Raw genomic sequence first — 20,728 nt, 5'->3', positions numbered from 1 at the left:
TGGTCAGTGGATTCTCTCCAAAAGAAATGTTAAAAATGCTTCCAAAAACTTTAGGGATACCGGAGTGGGAAAATATTCACCATCACCACTACTGTCACCATCCTCAGCAAATTAATCCTTGCAACTATCTGAAAAGGTAGGTATCACTTTGTTTTTATTAAGCATAGGGGAGAACTGTGGTACAGAGAGATGAAGTCTCTTCTGTGAGCTTTCCTAGCTAGTAAATGACAGGGTCAAGAGTTTAATAAGAATTGTTAACACTTACTGAGAATTTTCTAAGCGTTAGTCATTGTTTTCAGTAACTTCTTTCATACAAAACAGAGGTGCAGGTAATGTTATTCCTGGTTTATAGAAAGGAAAACTGAGACTTAGAGAAGTAAAGCTATTACCAAAGGTCACACAACCAAGAAGAGTGGGAGCCAACACCTGAGCTCAGACAGGTGGCTCTACTCTGTGTGGCTTCCTGAGTCCCTAGCATCTGTCCTTTGAGATGTCCAACATTTGGTTCAGCTTTTATAATCTGAGAAGCTACTTTCATTACTCCTATTAAAGGAAATGAAAGAGGAATACAGACCAGAGAGTGAGGGACTTAGGGGAGGGATGGGGAGGAAACAGCCAGAATTGCTTGGGTGAGTCCCAGCGAAGACTCTCTTGGAATTAGTCCTGGCTGGAGAAAGCAGATGGTGTGGCTACTGCTAACAGGGATCCTAAGGAGGGTCTAACAAGCCTGCATGTGAGGAGAAGATGGTTGTCAGTTGGGGAGCGGCCCTCCCCAGCTGTGGGGAGGGTTTGCTAAGATGGAATTAGGGTTTATTGAGAAGTAAAGAGCAACACCCAGCTGCCTGGGAATTACATTGACAGGATGCAAAGGCAAGAAAATATTGTGTAAACCTTATTTACAGATCAATAGATAATCTTTCATATACAAAAGGTCAGCTCCAGGAAGGCAGAGCAGTAAAGAAAGAAATATTGTCTGCAAATACAATATTGACTTTAAAAATGCACCCAGATGAATCCTGTGATGTATATTCTTCTAGTCAAAGTACCTTTCTTTATTCATGAGGTTTTTTTTTTTCCCTAACCACTTTAAGTTCCTCAGTGAAGTATGAAGGCAGTGATGAAGAACGTTGATTTCCAGTTGTCTTGAATTCTGTGCCATCAAGTGATCATCATGAAATGGAATCAATGCTGAAAATTTCCAAAACAACATTTCCAAGTGTGTGTGTGTGTGTGTGTGTGTGTGAATTAGGATGTTCCAGTCAAATGGAAACTTACCTCTAACCCCTTGTAATTTCCTGCTTTGGTGGCTGTGATGATAAACATTTATCCTGGCTTCAGGAAATAAACAAGTATTCAATCCTACTGGTCCCTTCTGGATTCTTTCATCCATTTTGTGTTTCTTCTTCGCCATGAAGCAAGTAGTTCATCATCCCAAAGAATATCTGAAATCGTTGCCAACTACCTCTACCTGGCTACTGGATTGTGAGGCCGTTGTGACTGCTGCTCAGACACAAATAAGCATGGAAGGAGAAGGAGGCTCAACTGGGCTTTGTTTCCATTATGGACTCTTTCAGATTTGAGGTCCACCTAATTTAGATCCCTTATCAGTATTGAAAATTTTTCAAAGGGCCACAGGCTGAACCCCAAATAGAAGTATTACTGGTAGAAGTGCTTTTGGAGTGCAGAGTTTCTGGGATTCCCAGGGTCATCATGTACCACATCTGAAGGAACTATGCGCAGCTGGTAATAGCTCACCTTTAGCAATAAAGTCAAAAGATTTAAGATGGACCACTCTTCTTCTTAACTTCTTACTTTCTTGATGCATGGCAGTGGATGTGAAAGAATTTTACTCACTGTAGAATTACGTAAATATTTTTCTCAGAGTAATCAAGGAGGCTACTTTGACAACGACTTGTTGTTGTCCAAACTGCTGACAAGTTCTTTTCTCAAATGGTCTGAGAACAATAACCTGCTCTTATAAATGATGTGGCTGGAATCAGTCACCTACGGCTTTGTCTGGACTTGATGGGGGAGCCAGGTGGGAGTGGGGACCACTCAACATCTCAAAGTGAGGAAAGGACATGGGGTGGGGGGTGCTGGATTTGATGATTGATGGCATAGATTTTAGCTTCTTCCAGAATCACAGGAATAGCCTGGCCCCTCTTTTTTGTCTAAGTTCCCATTCCTTCCTACTGGGGCTGTGCCTTCCATGCCCACATCCTCCTAAGTTCCTCCCTAGCTCTCACCCCCTAGAGGAAGGGCTGAGGGTCCTTATTTATAAGAGCGAATGGTGTTGACCATAAAGTATAGGCCAATATTGAGTCTAATTCTGGATCGCTTGATTTCAAACTTTGTTTTGATTCCTCATCCCTTATTCCCCTGCTTCCAGCCCACCATTCTGGCTACTATTCATGCTGTTATTATCAAGCATTATGGAATAGACATGTGAAGGGGTGGTTTTCTTCTTGGACCTATCCTCTACAGGAATGCTCTTCATTACATGCATGTGTGTGGCAGTTCTCCTGTGGATTCCTTTGCATGTCCTAATGTGATTTTATTCTGTTGTTGAAGGCTCTGTGGCCGCCATATTCCGCTCAGACTTTTTCTTAAAGGAAAGGGAGAGAAAGAAGGGAAGATGGCATTTGGGAGGGAAAGAAGAAAAAGAAGAAATGAAATAAGCCAACTGGGTAACAGGCACTAATAATTTTATGTTTGTGTAATTTTTTTTTCTTTTTGAGAGAAAGCATGTGCATGTGAGTGGAAAGGGAGACAGGCAGAGGGAGAGAGAGAATCTTAAACAGGCTCCAATGCCCAGTGCAGAGTCCAATGCAGGACTTGAACTCACAATCCTGAAATCATGACTTGAGCCAAAATCAAGAGTCAGTTGCTTAACCAGCTGTGCCACTCAGGCACTGCTGTTTGTATAGTTATAGTTTGTATACTGAGAAACAACTTGCAAGATGTTTTTCACAGGTATAATATTAATTATTTTTCACAACCCACCCTATTTACAGATAAGGAAACTGAAGCTTCCAGAAAGTACTTTGCTGTCTACCTAATAAATATCAGTATCCCACCGAAATCAGGTCCTTCTGCCATCATATATAGTTTTTTTTTTCTTTTCTATCTTGTTCCATGAAATGTAAAGGCATTTCTCAAGCCTCTTCTTTTTGAACTCATGACAACTGGTGTAAGCAAAAGCTGAAGTTCTCAGTGGCCACCATAACTCTTGTTCAGCCCTTAGTGAACTTTTCCTTAGAGTGGACTGTTAGACTTGAGTTGGTCAGAAATAATCATCCTACAAAATACTCAGTACATTTATTAGTGTTTTTGAACACTTCCTGGTTTGTATAGTATTTTCACATATAAATTTCACTTGAGGGTCCTATACAAGTGCACTCAGAAGTCCAGTTGGCCCAAGAGTACATGGTGGGGTGAGGATGAAGTCAGAAGTCAGTTTTTAAAATTTTAGGCCCACGCCTTCTCTGTTAACCTATATTTCCTCAACTGTTATATGCCTAATCCAGGTTAGTTTCTGCAGACAGTATAGCAAATTGCATTTAGGGAGCCAAGACTCCCAGGTCTGAAACAAGAAGAGGTTGTCACCCTGACTTCAGAGCCTGAGAGGCTGCATTTGTGGGGCACAGTGCAAAAAGAAAACACAGGACCCTTTGTATTTAAAACAAAAAAAAAAAAGTTTAAGCATTTCACAACAGCATCAGCAAGGAATCACACCTAATGGGAGGCCCTCTGGGTGTGGGGTGCTTTGGGGATGGAGCCCTGCATGACTGCATGGACAGCATGCCAGTGAAGCCGGTCCTGCCTCTGACTTTAACTCAGGAGTGAGCAACCTTGACTCTTTCTCAGATCCCTTCTCAGCAGCTGTCAGGGAGAGGAAATTCCATGTCCTATAGTTTCTATTCCGTTAAATCAATCTTTCATTCCCTTAGTCCATCAGAGCTGAGGTATACGACAGCCAAGTGTTGCTCATTGGATCTACTAACTCCAGTTATCATGGATCAAAATTTAGGGTCAGAGTATCACTAGCAACTAGTACTAATATGAGCATTTACCATGTGACAGGCAGTGGGTAGAACTTCTTACATACTTTAAACTGATTGCAAAGTTGGCCTCAATGCCCTGTGCTTCTTTGTATCCACACACCTTATTTTGTGACTTTGCAGCTTGTCCCATTAAAAAAAAGGGAATGTGCTTCTTTACCTCTTGAATCAAGGCTGGCCCCATGAGTTCCTTTGGCTAATAAAATATTCCAGAGGAGACAGTGTGCTAATTCAGGGTGTGGGTCTCAAGAGGCTTGCAAGTTTGAGCTGTCTGTGTTGGAACCCCCAGGACTGCCATCAGAGCAAGCCTATGTTAGCCTGCTGGAAATGAGCACAACTTGGTGGAGACCTGTCCTCTCACCTGGGATAGTCCACAGCAGCCAGTCCCCAGCTGACCTGCCACCTACATGCAGTTACTTTTTTTTTTTTTTTTTAAGATTTTATTTATTGATTCGACAGAGATCACAGGCAGGCAGAGAGAAAGAGGGAGAAGCAGGCTCCCCCTGAGCAGAGAGCCCAATGCGGGGCTCGATCCCTGGACCCCAGGAGCTGAAGGCAGAGGCTTTAACCCACTGAGCCACCTAGGTGCCCCAATGTAGCTACTTTTAAGTGAGCTTAGCTGAGGTCAGGCAAACAGTCCAGGTCAGCAGACCCACTCCATGGATCAACTCATAGATGAGAGATAATAAAGAGATGTTGCTTTAAAACTCTTTTTTGGGGGTGGTGGTGGTTATACATTACTATGTTAATAGGTAACTGATATGCATCTATCATTATTATTTCCATTCTTGTGACAGGGAAAAAGCTGTGAGAGATTAAGTTCTAGCCTGTGATAAGTAGCTAGTAAATGGGCTTAGTGTGACTTCTAGCCCAAATTCTTACGTGGTGTTTTATGGGTTTCTATCCTAGCACTCTGGGGTCTTTCAAGCACTCAGCTGTTTTGGAAGCCATTTGAATGGAAGAAACCGTGTTTTTGTTAGTGTGGCAGGCTCAAAGGATGGAGCTCAAACACTTGGAATCTCTCCGCTGATAAAATACCATGTCTATTATTAACTAGAACTTATAAAATAAAGCACCATAATGTATCAAAGAAAAAATGTGTATATGCAGAACAAATGAGATGTCTTTGAGGTCAAGGTCACAAGCTAAATGCTAGCACAAATTCTGGCTGCATCTTATTAACACTAAATTATGACTGATTTCTGCAAGAAGTCCATGTGACAATTCCATTTATGCAAGTGACATGCCTTATGATGTCTGTTTTAGTAAGTGAAAACAAAAATGCAGTTATAATAGTAGAACTCACTTATTAAAGTTAAATATAACCCACCAGCAAGTGTCTCCCCTCTTCTACGTTAACCCACACCTATTTAAAAAAAAAAAAAAAAAACCAAAAAAAAACAGTTGCTCCCCTGAGTAGCAGGTGGATGTTTTGCTAAAACAGGAATACACAATTTGTTTATAGAGGGGGTACCAGAGTATAAGAGTTCTTACAAATATCGGAGGTTGGGAAGGCTCTGGAAGGCATCTGGGTCGATGTATAGCAGATTGTTGGCCTTTTCAATTCTACTGCAAAACAGTAAAGAACGTGTACATGAACTCAACACTGAGGATTGCTGTCGTATTTTTCATGTTATGCAAAGGGTTTATCCATTCACCTACCCATCCCTCTATCCATCTGTCATTTCTTTTTTTCTTCTTTTTAAAAATATTTTATTTATATATTTGACAGACAGAGATCACGAGTAGGCAGCGAGGCAGAGAGGGAGAAGCAGGCCCCCTGCTGAGCAGAGAGCCCGATGTGGGGCTCCATCCCAGGACCCTGAGATCATGACCGGAGCTGAAGGCAGAGGCTTAACGCACTGAACCACCCAGGTGCCCCTCCATCCGTCATTTCAATGAAGAGTTGAGACTGTGCAAACTGAATATTAACCCACTTGGCTCTCAGAACTAATGTTCTCTTGGCACCTGTTAGTAATAGCCTAACTAAGCACTGGTTGAGGGCGTCCTTTTCACCCAGCACACTGCATCCATAACTGGTAAGTGTTTTTTAGAAACCCTCTTGTTTCCTCTGCGGCGACTAAGAGGGCAGGAATGAGACTAGCATGGGAAAAGAGATTTTGTCTGGTCTGGAGACAAGAGAGCAGGAGATGGAAAACAACAAAAGAAGGCGAAAAGAAGATGGAAGGGAGGGTGAAGGGCAAAGGAGATTAGGGAAAAAGTAAAGAGGCAAAGGAAAACACAGATCAGGTGAAAAGCAGTGGACATCGCGGATTTTAACCAAGAACCTGCAGCAGACAGTAGCTGGGAATGTGCTGATGATTCCCTGTTTGCTGTAGACTGAGGCTACTCTCACAGCTCCTGAGAAGTGGGGACTTCTGCCCTTGTTGGCTTTGACTGTGTCCTGGTCAATAGTCTGGAGGTGAGCATGTTCACATTTGGATGCCAGCAGAGAGAGACTGCCCTTTCCTCATCTTGCTGGATCAATGTATATTTGCAGAGGTGCTCTGTGTTAATTACTTCCTCCCTGTTTCATTAGCTTTTATATCGCAGTAACCTGTAGCTACCCAGATCCAAGTACCAGGTAATTAATTATTTTAAGTACAGTCAGTGCTACATGGGGGTGAGCACCTCTCCGTGCAGGGAAGAGATGAAAGAGCCGTTCCATTAGCTCCACGGCCCGCTGAACAACAGAGGGGATGCTTGCTTGACCCTGCCCAGAGAGCTGGCTGCCCTTTGGTTCATTTCTGTGACATGCCCTGTGTGTCTGAGATCCTGGTCAACTCTCTTTTTCCAGCTAGGAAAAGGTGAGACCAAACAGAGAAGAAAGGAAGGAACAGGAGGGCAGGGGGAGAATGAGGGAAGGCATCAGTTGCAGAGGTTTAATGGCCCTGAGGAACGATGCAGGTGGGAGGCAGAGTGGGTAGAAGGAAGGAAAAGGGAAGGGGCTGCCAGTATGGACAAACCATGTGTCATTTCTAAATAAATAGGATGGATAATGTGAATGTGTATATATACATCTACTTGGCAAACTTAACAAAGACGTTTAAAAACAATACCAGAATTGGGATTTATTTTCAAGTCCTTATCCTGTTGTGGATTTGGCTGGGTAACTTTAGATAAGTATTGGAACGTCTCTGTGTCTTTCATCCTCGTCTGTAATGTTAAGAAGGTGGTTCAGTGGCTTTCCTAACCATTTCCGGGGAAGTGTTGTGAGATACTAATACATGCCCCACAGAAGAAACCTTTCCAGTGATCTTGGCTGAGAACTCTTAATAAAATATCCTCCTTGGAGATTCTAAGTATATATTTGCATATTATAGGTTCTGAGTTTTCCTACAGTAAGTGAATCTAACTTTATTTGCCCAGTGTTTCCCAAACTTATTTGACCATACTATCATTTACCTTTTTTAAACAACACTCAATATATTATTTCCTGAGTGTTTGATGATGAACAGAATATACTCTGGAAAAATTGGGACCAAATAGTCTCCAGTCTCTTCTGGCCTTGATTTTTTTTTTTTTAAGTTTATTTATCTATTTAACAGACAGAGAGAGAAAGAGAGCACTCATGCACAAGCAGGGGGCAGAGTAGGCAGAGGGAGAAGCAGGCTCCCTGCGGAGCAGGGAGCCCATGCTGGACTTGATACTAGGATCCTAATATCATGACCTGAGCTGAAGGCAGATGCTTAACTGACTGAGCCACCCAGGTGTCCCTGGCCTTGATACTTTATGATTCTCTGAATTGGTTTATTGTAATTATAGGCTGGTATGAAACAGAACTGCATCTGTATGAATATTGGCAGGTGTGTAAAATGAGAATGTCAAAAAGAGAAAGAAAATTGGGTTATAATGAGGAACCAAGGATTGTTATGACATACTTCCTCTATGGCAGTTGATGTGTTAGATCTGATTTATATTTATCTCCTTTATTCATCACAGTGATCCTTTGCCATGTACTTTCATTGTTATTCTCATTTTACAGATAAGAAAACCAAGTCTTGGGATGATTCTGTATCTTGGCCAAGGTTTCATGGAGATCTATGGCATCAGCTGGTATTCAAGTGAGGATTGCCTATCTTTAACTACATCATGTGGGATTTATTTTGGATTTTTACTATGGAATAATTTTAAATGAGAAGATGAGATAGAGGTATCTTAAATTACTGAACAAGGTTCTTGGGTCTATTGAAAAACAATCTGGGAGGGAGGGAGCATGACAAGACTAGTCTCTAGGTTAGTACCTGAGTCACCAGGCAGAGAGACCTATGACAGTGCCTTTGGGCTGACTTTGACATCTTAAAATGAATTTCTTTATTTTATTTTATTTTATTTTATTTATTTATTTGACAGAGATCACAGGGAGGCAGAGAGGCAGGCAGAGAGAGAGGAGGAAACAGACTCCCCACAGAGCAGAGAGCCCGACGCAGGGCTCAATCCCAGAACCCTGGGATCATGACCTGACCTGAAGGCAGAGGCTTTAAACCACTGAGCCACCCAGGTGCCCCTTTTTTTCCTTATTTATTCATTTGAGACAGAGATAGAGTGAGAGAGCATGTGAATGCATGAGCAGGGAGAGGGGCATAGGGCAAAGGAGAATTAGATTCCCTGCTGAGCAGGAAGCCCAATGCGGGCCTCCATCCCAAGATCCTAAGATCATGTCCTGAACCAAAGGCAGATGCTCAACTGATGGAGCCACCCAGGCACCTCTTAAAATGAATTTCAGAGATCAGAGGATTGAGCAGAGATAGGGCCTTCCAGGGATATACACAAAATTTAAGGCTATTGCCAAAGACCATGAACAAACCCCACAGGATCTTGCTTACATTTCATGTAATTTGGGCAGGTTGGAGAACACATTTGCCTCTATCACTTCCAAGACTTCATTCTGTGAGATCTCTCTGTAAACAAACAAACAAAAAACAAACTATATGATTCAAGTCAGTACAGTTACACTTCACAGATGGATTTAGGGCTCAGCATAGAGACACACAACTCTATTCCTGCCCTCAAGTCAGCTGTAATAATGAGTCAAAGCTAACATATGAGATGCTAATACTTAGAGAACAATGAGAGAATAAGCCTAAGGTGATGGCTCGGTTAGTTTAGAGGTTATTCAGTCTATAGATGTACAAACTGAAGCCCAGAAAGGGAAAGAGAATTGATTAAAGATATTTAGCAGGGCGCCTGGGTGGCTCAGTGGGTTAAATAAAGCCTCTGCCTTCAGCTGAACTCATGATCCCGGGTCCTGGGTTTGAGCCCTGAGTCACTCTCTGCTCAGCAGGGAGACTGCTTCCCTCTGTCTTTCTCTCTCTCTCTGCCTGCTTCTCTGCCTACTTGTGATCTCTGTCAAATAAATAAATAAAATCTAAAAAAAAAAAAAAGATACTTAGGGAATATACAGGATAAGAATAAGCTTGAAGTTCCTTAGACTCTGCAGGGCTCAGCAAAATTTTTTTACAAGCCTAGATCGTAAGGATTTTTTGGCTTTGTGGGTCATTTGGTTTCCATCACAACTGCTCAATTGATAATGCAGTGCAAAAGTAGCCATAGATAGCAAGCAAATGAATGAGCATGACTGTCTTCAAATAAAACTTTATTTATAAAAATAGATGGCAGTCTGGATTTGGTGCCATGTGCTCTAGTTCAATGACCATGCTCTAGACCATGGAGTCAAGTTCTTCTCTCTACTAATCAAGCTTTGGGAGATGAGAACCTCAATTTAATCTCTTTTCAAAGGAACATGGATTTAAGTAACATTCCCCTCTCCCCCCATACTATTACCCAAGTAGGGGTTGTTACTGCACGGCCTTTGGTCTTCATGTCTTGATGTAAAATATCCAGGAAAGATCTTTCAGGTTTTGTGGTTTTTTTTTTATTTTTATTTTGTTGTTGTTGTTGTTGTTGTTTTTTTCTTTTTTCTTTTTCCCAGCTGGAGTAACTTGAGGATGGTGGAGAGTGAAGTCCACTATGCCAAAGCCCAGAGCTTGAGAAGATAGAGGGTGGCTTAATCACTTAATGTTTATAAAGTGGCTCACAGATGAAACATGCTATTATTAGGCCTCCAGAGGAAGGCTCATGCAGTATTAATGCAGCAGCTGAGAGTGTCTTAGGAAATCTCACAGGCAGCATGCATTCAAATTGGCTGAGGCAGAAGCACTGTCTGTTGGCCTGGGATTTAGCTGAAGAGCTCTAGAAAGGCTCTTGATGAGGGGAAAGCCTGGAGGGCAGAGCAGGGAGGAAGTTTTACAGAGAAGGTGTGATTATAAGCAGCAGCCAGCTCACTGAGGGGGGCTGGTGATATCTGGAGCTCGTCAACTCAGTGGTGGTGGGTGACTTCTCATAAGCCCCTATGAGGAAGGAGACATTTTGTGAGAAAAAAGAGCCTTCTTGTTCTATGATAGCATTTTTCGTGATTCACTTGGTAAACTTAAGTATTCACAATTTTTACAGTTGAATATAGATAAGGGTGGTGTGTGTGTGTCTGTGTGATAGAATATGTTGGCCATTGGTCATTTATTTTGCTCTTCTGTCTTACAAGTGGAAGGAGTTCTGGGAGGTACAGGAATGAGGAGGAGTAGGAAAGAGGTGGTAGACCTAGAAAAAGAAGATGTTAATTTGAACACTTAAAGGAGTTAAGTAAAAGGGTTGCACAGGGAAGGATAGGTCATGGAGGAAGTACTCGAGGACAGAGCTTAAATCCGAATGGGGCCATATCTTTCAAAAATGATTTCCAGGTTCACTTACAGCTATCAGTAGGTTTGGTTCACCACTCATGGTAATATCTCACCTCATATTGCCTAAAGGGCAAACTTTTCTCCTTTAGTGAATGTATGTGTTGCGAGTTCCCTTATCTGGATATCTTCCCTCCCTCCCCTCCATCCTTTTGTCAAAGAGAACTACAAATTATTAGAGTGATAATTTTATCATTCTCAATTCTTTCTTTGTTCATTCTTTGTGAACAGAAAGCCAAAGAACATTTCTAAATTATTTCGGAAGGTAGTTCATATTTTATAGCCTCATCTTCAAATACAAGAGAGGGTGTTGGGGTTGTGTAGGGGGAGGTGGAGCCTTTGACAGTCTGAGGGTTGAGGGAAGGTGAACAGTATGCAGCAGTGGAAGAGTGTATCACAGAGAAATTCAGGAATCTTGTTTCAGCCCAAACTAGTGCCATCTCTAGTCATTTCTGTTATCATTTATTACACATCTGTATTTGCCAGCTACTCCATATACACTTTCTGCAATCTTTTTGACATGCCTGTGAAGATTTTGATCTCCATGTTAATAAACAGCCCCACTTGTGTGCAGAACCACCTCTGGCTGATTGCAGGCCTGGAGCTCTTTCTTCTACATATCCTATCTCCCGGGCCACCCTGGGCCCAGTATTTCCACTCCTGTATATATTAGCTCAAGATAAATAAAAATATATGCCCTCCCAAGAACTTATAGACAAACATGTATTGCAGCTTTACTTGTATTAGTTTCAAACTGGAGACAACCCAATGGATAAGCTGGAATATCCATATATTGGTGAAATTCTACTCACCAATGAAATGGAACAAACTGTGGATACAGCATGATTGAATTTTTAAAAAATCATGTTGATTCAAAGAACACATACTATGTAATTTAGCTTATATGAGGTTCTAAAACAGGAAAAATTAATCAGTAGTGACAGAAGTCAGAGTGATTGTCATCTGGGGTCTGAGATGAAGATTGCTGATGGGGAGGAGATGAGGGGAAACTTTCTGGGGTGATGGAAATGTTCTGTATCAAGATTGGGGAAGTAGTAACATGAGTGTACATGCTTATCTAATTTGCCAAACTTAAAATGGTGCACTTCAGGGCACCTGGTTGGTTTGGTCATTTAAGCATCTTATTTTGGCTCAGGTCATGATCTCGGGATCCTGGGATCAAGCCCCATGTCAGGCTCTGTGTTCAGTGAGAAATCTGCTCGTCCCTCTCCCTCTCCCTCTGCCCCTTCCCCAACCCATGCTCTCAAGCAAATAAAATCTTTAAAAAATGGGTGCATCGTGTGTAAACCTGGCGATTCACAGACCTGTACCCCTGGGGATAAAAATACATTATATGTTTATAAGAAATAATAATAAATAAATTTTTTTTTTTAAAAAGGAGGAGAAAAAGCAAGAGAGAGAGGGCTAGCAAGCAGGGGGATGGAGAGAGACTCTGCACTGAGCATAGAGCTGGACGTGGGGCTCAATCATAAGACCCCATGTGACCTGAGCTGAAATCAAGGGTCAGAGGCTCAACCCACTGAGCCACCTATGTGCCCATTCCATAAACTTTTAAAGTAATGAACTTTATCTTCCACAAGAGTTCATAATGATATCTTCATTCTAGGTTAAGTTGGTTTTCCTAATTTTTTCTTATGACTCTTAGACAAAATCTTCTACTTTCCAGTGTCTTTTTTTCTTCTCTCTGTTTATGTGAATTACATAATCTCTAAAATTCAAATAAAGTGGATTTTTTAAAGGAAAAAAATGGGTGCATCTATTTAATTGTTTATGGAATATAAATAAAATTATTTGAAAGATGACTTTTATGCAAGGGAAGGAGAATAAACTTTGTGTTTTGAGAAGTCTGAATTAAGGGAATTAATAGAAGAATCTTGGTCATGTTGCTTGGCCAGAAGGTGGTGTCCAAATCCTAGTTCTGTCCTGGTGATTCTATTAGTAAGCATTCTTCCCCTTTTGGCCATTGCTGTCCCCCCAACTGTAAAGTGAATAGTTGGCCTGTATCATAGTTTTTCAAGTCTGACTACATTCTAATGAATCTTCTGATGGATCTTAAAAAAATTCCAAAGCCTGTGTCCACACCAAAGATTTGGATTTTAGTCTGGAGCGGGACTCTGGTATTTTTTTCTCCCTTTAATTTTCTAAGCAATGGTGAGTCTCCTATACAGGAAAGATTGAGAACTGCTGAACTAGATGATCATTAAGGTCCTTTTGAGGTCTTTGAATTTTGTCTTAAAATTGGCTTCAGGAACAAGAAGGGCCAAATTTCCCTTGGTTACTGAGATAATAAGTTAGATAAGTTTTTTGGAGCACAAGATAATGAGAGATAATGAGCCAAAATTGTAGCAAGATAAACCAGAGATAAAAGATGGAAGCAGGAGTAAAACAGAGAATGTACTAGTTAGGTTTAGTTTTTCATAAGTAAGAAAATTAAAAAAAAAAAAAGCCACACTATTTCAGATGTTAAATGTGTAGCAAGAGCTGGTGTGGAAAATCTATAAGAACATTTATTTAGTATTGATAATTGACAGTATTTTTCATTATGTATTGCTTCCCTTGATTTTTAGTGTACCTATGTAAAGTGGAGTTAGTGTAGCTAAAATATCTCCAGGGAGGTTTAACAAAGGTTACCTGACTTGACTAAGATAATACGCAGCTGTGAGGATCCTTAAATTGGTTTTTGAAGGGAGGATGTGGAATTTTTACATCCAAATAACTTATATAATTAAGAAACCATTCTTTGTCTCAATAACTTCAGTTAAGAATTTTCTTTGCAATTGTGACAAATCATTGCAATTGGCACAATTCCATCTGTGATGGCGTTTTCTTAGAGGCAACAGGTAAAGGGCTTATAAGAAGAGGAGAGCTCTAGGGATGTGACAGATTAGCTGTTCTCAGAATGTGATCTTGTGTGTATGGCCAAAAGTATTTTCATAAAAATGCTAAAAATAGAATGTTTTCCCTCTTATTCTTTGAGGCTACAATGGAGTCCAGGGGTTATTCGATTTGTAATATGGCAGGCACAATTATAATGCAGAAGCAGACATGAGATTCCATCTGTCTTCTACTAAGCCAGATTGCTGAAAATTTTTGCAAATATGTAAAATCATGGTACTCTGCACACTAATTTTTTTTGAGAAGACAAGTTATTTTGCAAATGATTATTATTTATGGTAGCATGTAGGGATTTATTATTTTAAAATGGACTGACAACTAAAATGCTTCCCAGTTTTAACTTCTAGTATGATAAATGTTGGTGATAACACTCAACCAGACATTTCTCCATATCACAAACATGACGGATGTGAAAAGCACAATAGGGGAGTTCAATTAAATTAAACCAAGGGGATTGATGCATTTGATTTTTTAAAATAATTTTTAAATTTGTTTATAAACATATAATGTATTATTAGCCCCAGGGGTACAGGTCTGTACACACTTCACAGGACTCACCATAGCACATACCCTCCCCAATGTCCATAACCCCACCACCCGATGCACTTGATTTTAAAAACCCTGTATCCCTATTGGATACAATTGAAATGTTTCTCATTGAAATTTTTCCTACCTTCTCCTTCTCACAAGGCTTATTTGATTGCTCAGTTAAAGGAATTACATTGTTTTGTCATGCTCTTTTTTTGATGGGGATGTGTGGTCATTGTCTGATTCCCCAACTTGACTTTGAATTCCTGATGGCATCTCATTCATCTATCATTGAATCTTTGGCATCTAGTGGTAAATTAGCATGTAATAGATACTCAATAAATGTTTAGTGGATGGATGGGTAAATGGAGGAAAAGTCTTGAGGTTCAGAAATGGCATCTATAGAACTACAAAGGAGGTGACACTTGTCAGTGTCTCTCACCCTTTTCCTGTAGGCAGCATGCCTGAATTTCAGCCGAGGCCAACTTGTCTGTGAGTTAGGCATTTGTTTCCGGGAGTTTCACTTTTAATTCACAACATATAAGGAGCACATACATGTATTTGGTCTGCTGTACCAATAGTTTCTGGATGCCTTTAGCTGTTTCTCTGGGTCACAGCATTTCCCAGATCCCCATGGCTCCCAGATAAAGTCTTTGAACTGACAAAACTGCCATGGAAGAGGAAACAGCAGAGATGATTGGTACGGTTTTATCAGGATTGGAGATGACTTTTAAGGTCTCTTCTGTGCATGTGAAATTCCATGTTTCCTTGAAGGAAGGGAAGATGTGTCTGTGTGACATACTGGAGGTTTTCAGGGCATGTCTCTGGAGTGAGTTTCTGAGCCACAAATTCTACTCCAGATGTGCATTCTTCTTGTCATTGGGTGGTATTTATATACAGGTACACTTGATGGAAGGGGGCGGGGTGTTCAGTAGGAGGGACTTTAGGGAATGAACGAGCATGTAGAATTCAACCAGGTCTAGCATAAGATTTCAAACTATCATAGAGGGGTACTAATTTGTCTACCATTTTGCCTGATACTTATTTGCTAAATGCTGGGACTGTTTGATTCAGAGCAGAGTTTAGTTATGGGTATACAGGATAAGGAAGAACTAAGAAACTGTCACCAGAAATTAAAGGTCTCACTAGAACCTCAATGACATCTACATATTGGGATGTAATATGAAATAAAATACACATGGAGACGACTTTGCTCTATTTTCCCCCCTCCCCCAACATAGGAGATATTTTCCAACTGGGTCTACCTCTTCTTTTCCCTCCTCCCTTTACTTTCCACAGAGGATTTCCCTCTAACATGCTAAAATACCCCTTCTTAATTAGGCACATTAGGGGATTCAAGTGCATTAAAATATTTTTAATATTCACTAAATCAAAAAATTTTTTTAAAGATTTTATTTATTTATTTGACAGACAGAGATCACAAGTAGGCAGAGAGGCAGGCAGAGAGGAGGAAGCAGGCTCCCTGACATCCCAGGATCCTGGGTTCATGACCTGAGCCGAAGGCAGAGGCTTTAACCCACTGAGCCACCCAGGCGCCCCAAATATTTTTTGTTTTTAATAACCTCAGACTAAATGGGAGTTGATTGTTTTCCTTCCCTGTAGTCTGGAATCCCCACATACACACTCTGTTATAGCCCTCACATACTGTATTGAATTTGCACTCTGGTTTGTCTCCTTCACTAAGCAAAGAGGACAGCGACATTGCCTTTTATTTTAGTATTCCTGCTACCAGCCAAATGTTTGCTGAGTGAATGAATTATCTTTGAAAGATTATAAAAGATTTTCTACCCTGGCTCATGCACAACAAAGCTGTGTTCTTGAAAACTTGCAGTAAACAGCGTATTTACAAATCAAATTGTGTATTAGCCCAGGAAGGAAGCGTCTTGTTTAGCAGAACCTTGGAGTGAATATTTAAAAGAGTTAAGAACGAATTCAACAAATGTTCAACAGATTGTCATTAAGTAGCTTTTGTGTTTCAGGCACCAGCCTGGGTGCTAGGGATCTAAAAGATGAATAAAATTGATCTTCGGTTTTAGCAATCATCTCTAAGTCAGTCTAGTATTCTAGGCTTTCTTTTAGCCAGTGCTGTCTTTATTTGATAGACTACATCTGAGTTACTGGAAAAAAGAAAAAGAATGGTTGGTATGTTGCAATTAAATATAGCTGCAGATACATGAGTAATATACTTTTATATATAGTACATATAATTAACTATTACATATTAAATGTTAAACATGCTTATACATAATATACATAACACACATATACATATACAGGTATACATATATGCATACACATATATACACATGTATGTACATGCACACAAATATATACTGTATGATTTTCTGTATTTCTATCCTATTTCTACTCTCTAAATTCTTCTGGAAATGTGCTATATAATTTTAAAAAATACAGAACAGTTCAGGTGAAAATTCCAGTGAAAATGCCTTTCAGAAAATTTCATGATGGTCTCTGAACACGTACTTAACCCTCTCATTTAGAATTCTCGTAAGGGTCAGATGCAGAGACTAGAATAGAGATCTGAGTTTAAATCCTGCCTCTGTTTCTTACTAGCTGTATAACTGGGGGCAAGTTAGGGAGTCTCACTGAGCTTCAGTTTCCTTGTCTATAAAATGGAATAATGACTATCTCACAGGGTCGTCAAAGGGTCCAAGTATGATGGTATGTGTGAAAGCACAGTGTTTATCACATGGTCAGTCCCAGATGTCACCATGCCTGCTAGACAGTCTGCCTTCTTCTGGAGTTTAAGACTGAATTCCTCTTCAGTTGGGAGATACTGAGTTAGCCAACCACTGTGCTGGGAAAATGATGCTAGCAAAGGTCCTAGGAATAGTTATTTCAACCCCAATGCAGATCGGATTCTGAAAGCAGCTGATATATAGCATTGTACTAACCTCCATTCTGAGTGTTTCCCACAGAGACCCACCACTGGTCTATTGGCCATCAAAGAAGAGTGGGCAGTGTGCCCCAATAAGGATGTCTCTGTCACTGAAGGCATAACCTAAAAAGGATATTGTTCCCTTTGGGACAGGGTCAGTACAGAGTGGGACTTGCTGTTAGTGTGTGATAAGGATGTCACCAAAGGGCTCCTTTTCCCTCCTCAGTGGCAGCAGGTAGATGCCCTCCTTTTCTGATACGTCACATCTCCTTCCTTCTCCTGGGTTAGGTGAGTCTTTGCTAAAGATGCTCTAAATATGGCCCCAAACTGAGACCAGTAAAAGAACCCTCCATGACTCAATCAGAGACAGTTGAATACAACTCACTTTCAAATACATCAACAGCAACCAATTGTGTCATTTTTAGTTTTGTCTTAATACAAAATGTTGAGTAATTATATTTTGAAGTAATATGTTTTCCTTAGTTCCCAGAGCAGATGAGGAAAAGGACTAAAAATCAGTCATAATAGCTAACATTTATTAGGCTCTTTTTGCCAGTTTTTCTGTTCTTCATATTTATTAAATTACCTAATCATCATTACAACCCTATGAAGGTTGTATCACTCTTAGTCCCTTTACAGAAGAGGAAAAAGAAGCCTACAAAGATTAAGTAATTTCCCCAATTACCACGGAGCCAGTAAGTAAAGTCGACCTCGGATATGATCATGGGGCCTTAAAAAGATGGCAGATATCAGGTAGGCTATATTTAGAGTGAGTTGGAAAACTATTGCCACTTAAGAAAATCCTGTTAGAGTAGAAATCCTTTTGGGAGCGATATGCCTATAAAACAACTAAATACCACCCCATTCCTCCATGCTGCTTCGTACTAGAGTTCTGGCAAGGCAATATGTCAACGTGCAAAATCACCTTTCATAGATAAAATCTCAAGCAGTGACTCATATGGTAAGTGCTTTTTTAGTACATTCTCTATGCAAGTGTAGAGCGTGTAAGAGCACGTAAAAAGCAAGAACTGTCTCCCAAGAATTAGCGGTTTTGTTGGAGGGAAGCAGCATGCATGTGATGTTTTGAGTACAGAAGTGCAATAGAAAAGAAGTGGAGGAAAGTGTGGGAAGGATGCCCAACACAGCAGTGCAGAGCAGGGTACAGAGTAAGGATTCAGTACATTTTATTCTTTGTTCTCATATACCATGTTTTCTCTCATGCCTTCTTAATGTCAACATTTCTGAAGCTCTATCTTTGGATTTCTCAAGCTTTCCCTGTTAGAACCTCTCTGTTGATGCTTCACATGTTATTGGGACATATTTCTCTCTTAGACCAGAGTCCATGTATGCAACTACCAAAGCCGTATATTCTACCGCAAGCAGGTTCATTATTTTCCTCCCCCAACTCCACTCCCTTCCCCAATTAGTAAGTCCAGCCAACAGCTCTATCATCCCTATTGGTTCACTAGACAAACCCAAGCTTTAGATCCTGGGGTCACCTCTACCTTCCATTCAAATATTTAACAAATCTCAAGTCCTCTCAATTACTTTTTTTCAGTGTTTCTTGTAAACGTTTTCATTTCCTACCATCATTATTGTAATTATGGCACGTTGCAATTTCAGTTAGACCATTCATTATTAACAGTCAGGTGATGACTTATTGGTGGTTTGATGTGGGTCATGAGTTCTCTCTCTCTTTTTTTTTTTTTTAACAATTAAGTGTCCCAATGATTTACTTAAAATTCAAGGCTATGTATCTGATATGCAAGAAAATAAAAATGAAGTGGCTTAGTGGAGACATAGTTGGAGTGAAAAAGGAGTTCATCTCTGCCTGAATATAGGAGGGTAGCTAGTACTTGGGCTTGGGAGCCATGATGGTTGTTGTTTGGAAAAGCAAAGGGAATTAAGATGATGATAAAAAGAGAAGGAGGGAGAAAGGGAAAGAAAGGGAAGGAAAGGGAAAGAGATTTTCTAGAGATAGAATGATATTGGAGTTAGAAATTAGAAAAGGCAGAAAATCCCTTTATTACTCTGTATGCCTGTTGGAAACTGTTTAACCAGGAGTTTAGTGGGTTCTGTGTCATGGAAAACCAGGGTTGTATAAGGGAGTGGAGGACTGTGTGTAGAGAAGAAAGGGAAGGCACGTCGATTGGGTCACTTGGCTTCGTTGTAGTTTGCCAGCTTCTGCAGAGGCCAAAGAAAAGGAGGTGGGAAGGTAGGTGGTGCTTCTAACACACAAGCCGTGAGAAGTGATCTGTGGGATTGGGACATATGGAAGTCTCAGCTGTGTGACTCAAGGCTGCATCAATAATAATGATAGTGATAATAATTAACCTTTATTACACACCTATATAGCAGCATGGTGTAAAATGCTCTACCTGTGTAATTTCACTAATGACTTGATCTACTAAGGTTCTGCTGACTTGTGTTTGTCTTAGCTCACATCCACATGTGAATGTATGTGAACATAAACCTGGAAGACAAACAGATTTGAATTAAAATTCTACCTTTATCTTAGACAAGTTAGCTAACCCTCATGAGGCTTATTTAATCCAGTGGGGATCATTATAACTACCTCTTAGGGTTTTTATGAGATTATGGACATAATACATGGCATGAAGAAATTTCTAGCTGTCTATCAAAATTGGTTTTTCCTCTCTTATTTTTGAGTACATAGTTAGACTACATTTTCTGGGCAATTTTGCTGTTAGGCATCATCTTGTGAGAAGGTTCCTCTCAATGAATGTGAGCAGAAGTGTTGTATGTGACCTTAGGCTTGGCCCATAGTACCCCGCGATGTTCTTCCATGTTCTCTCTCCTTTCCAACCAAGTTGGCTAGAGACATACAGGGCAAACTTGGAAGCCATGATTAAAGATGGTGAAGCAGCTCTTGCCCTGGCATCCTAAATAAAGTGTGACTTCTAGGTGACAAAGAGGGAAACTTAGTTTTAAAGTCCCTGACATTTTGGAATTTGCTGTTGCCATCTATTCATTCTAAAACCTAAGACTGTAGCATGGTATCTTGTATTTGCCCAACAAGTCTCCTCCTATCAGGCACGTATGAGCTTTCCATCCATCATCTGGTGGAATATGGGTATATACACTAAGTGTTTAAATTTTTGTTGGCCTTTTAATTAGGAGTCATGTAGGAGTATTGTTGGACCACATTGGAAGAAGACAACCAACCAAAAAACTTCCCCCCAAAACTAAGTGTCTATTTGATCTCATTTACCAGAGTCCTCTCTTAAACTTAGTGATACAGTATTTGCTACCTGTGGTGGAGTTGTGTGGCCTCTTGCTGTGAGCACAGCAGATGGCTGCTCCTTCCGGAATTATGGTCCCTTGGCTTTTTCTTTTCTTTTTCAATTATGTCATGAAAGAAGATGCGCCAACATGCCAGAAAGAACATCTTTTTCACAATGGGGACTACTGAATCCATTAGCACACAGACTGGGGGGGGGGGGGTGTTCAGATTAAGAAATTTGAACCTCTAGCTCTCTAAACTACAGCAATGTAGAGCTGCATGAGTCAAGGTCTCTTGAGTGGGTCAGAGGAAGTCCTTCATCACT

General features: G+C 40.5%; 1 protein-coding gene across 2 annotated transcripts in view; it reads right to left on the bottom strand.

Annotated features, from left to right (window-relative positions):
- Nucleotides 1-20,728, bottom strand: part of FSHR (follicle stimulating hormone receptor) — a 160,727-nt gene that overhangs the window by 37,798 nt on the left and 102,201 nt on the right. For both annotated transcript variants that reach the window (XM_059407808.1, XM_059407809.1), the window contains exons 3-4: nucleotides 8,888-8,962; nucleotides 5,556-5,630 (exon numbers count right to left, since the gene is read on the bottom strand). In XM_059407808.1, the coding sequence (XP_059263791.1) occupies nucleotides 5,556-5,630; nucleotides 8,888-8,962 (150 nt within the window). The remainder of the gene's footprint in view (nucleotides 1-5,555; nucleotides 5,631-8,887; nucleotides 8,963-20,728) is intronic.

This window comes from Mustela nigripes, chromosome 7 (genome assembly GCF_022355385.1).
Source record: "Mustela nigripes isolate SB6536 chromosome 7, MUSNIG.SB6536, whole genome shotgun sequence".
Lineage (NCBI taxonomy): Eukaryota > Metazoa > Chordata > Mammalia > Carnivora > Mustelidae > Mustela > Mustela nigripes.
The sequence above is the reverse complement of the archived record's forward strand: the minus strand, read 5'-3'. Positions and strand labels throughout refer to the sequence as shown.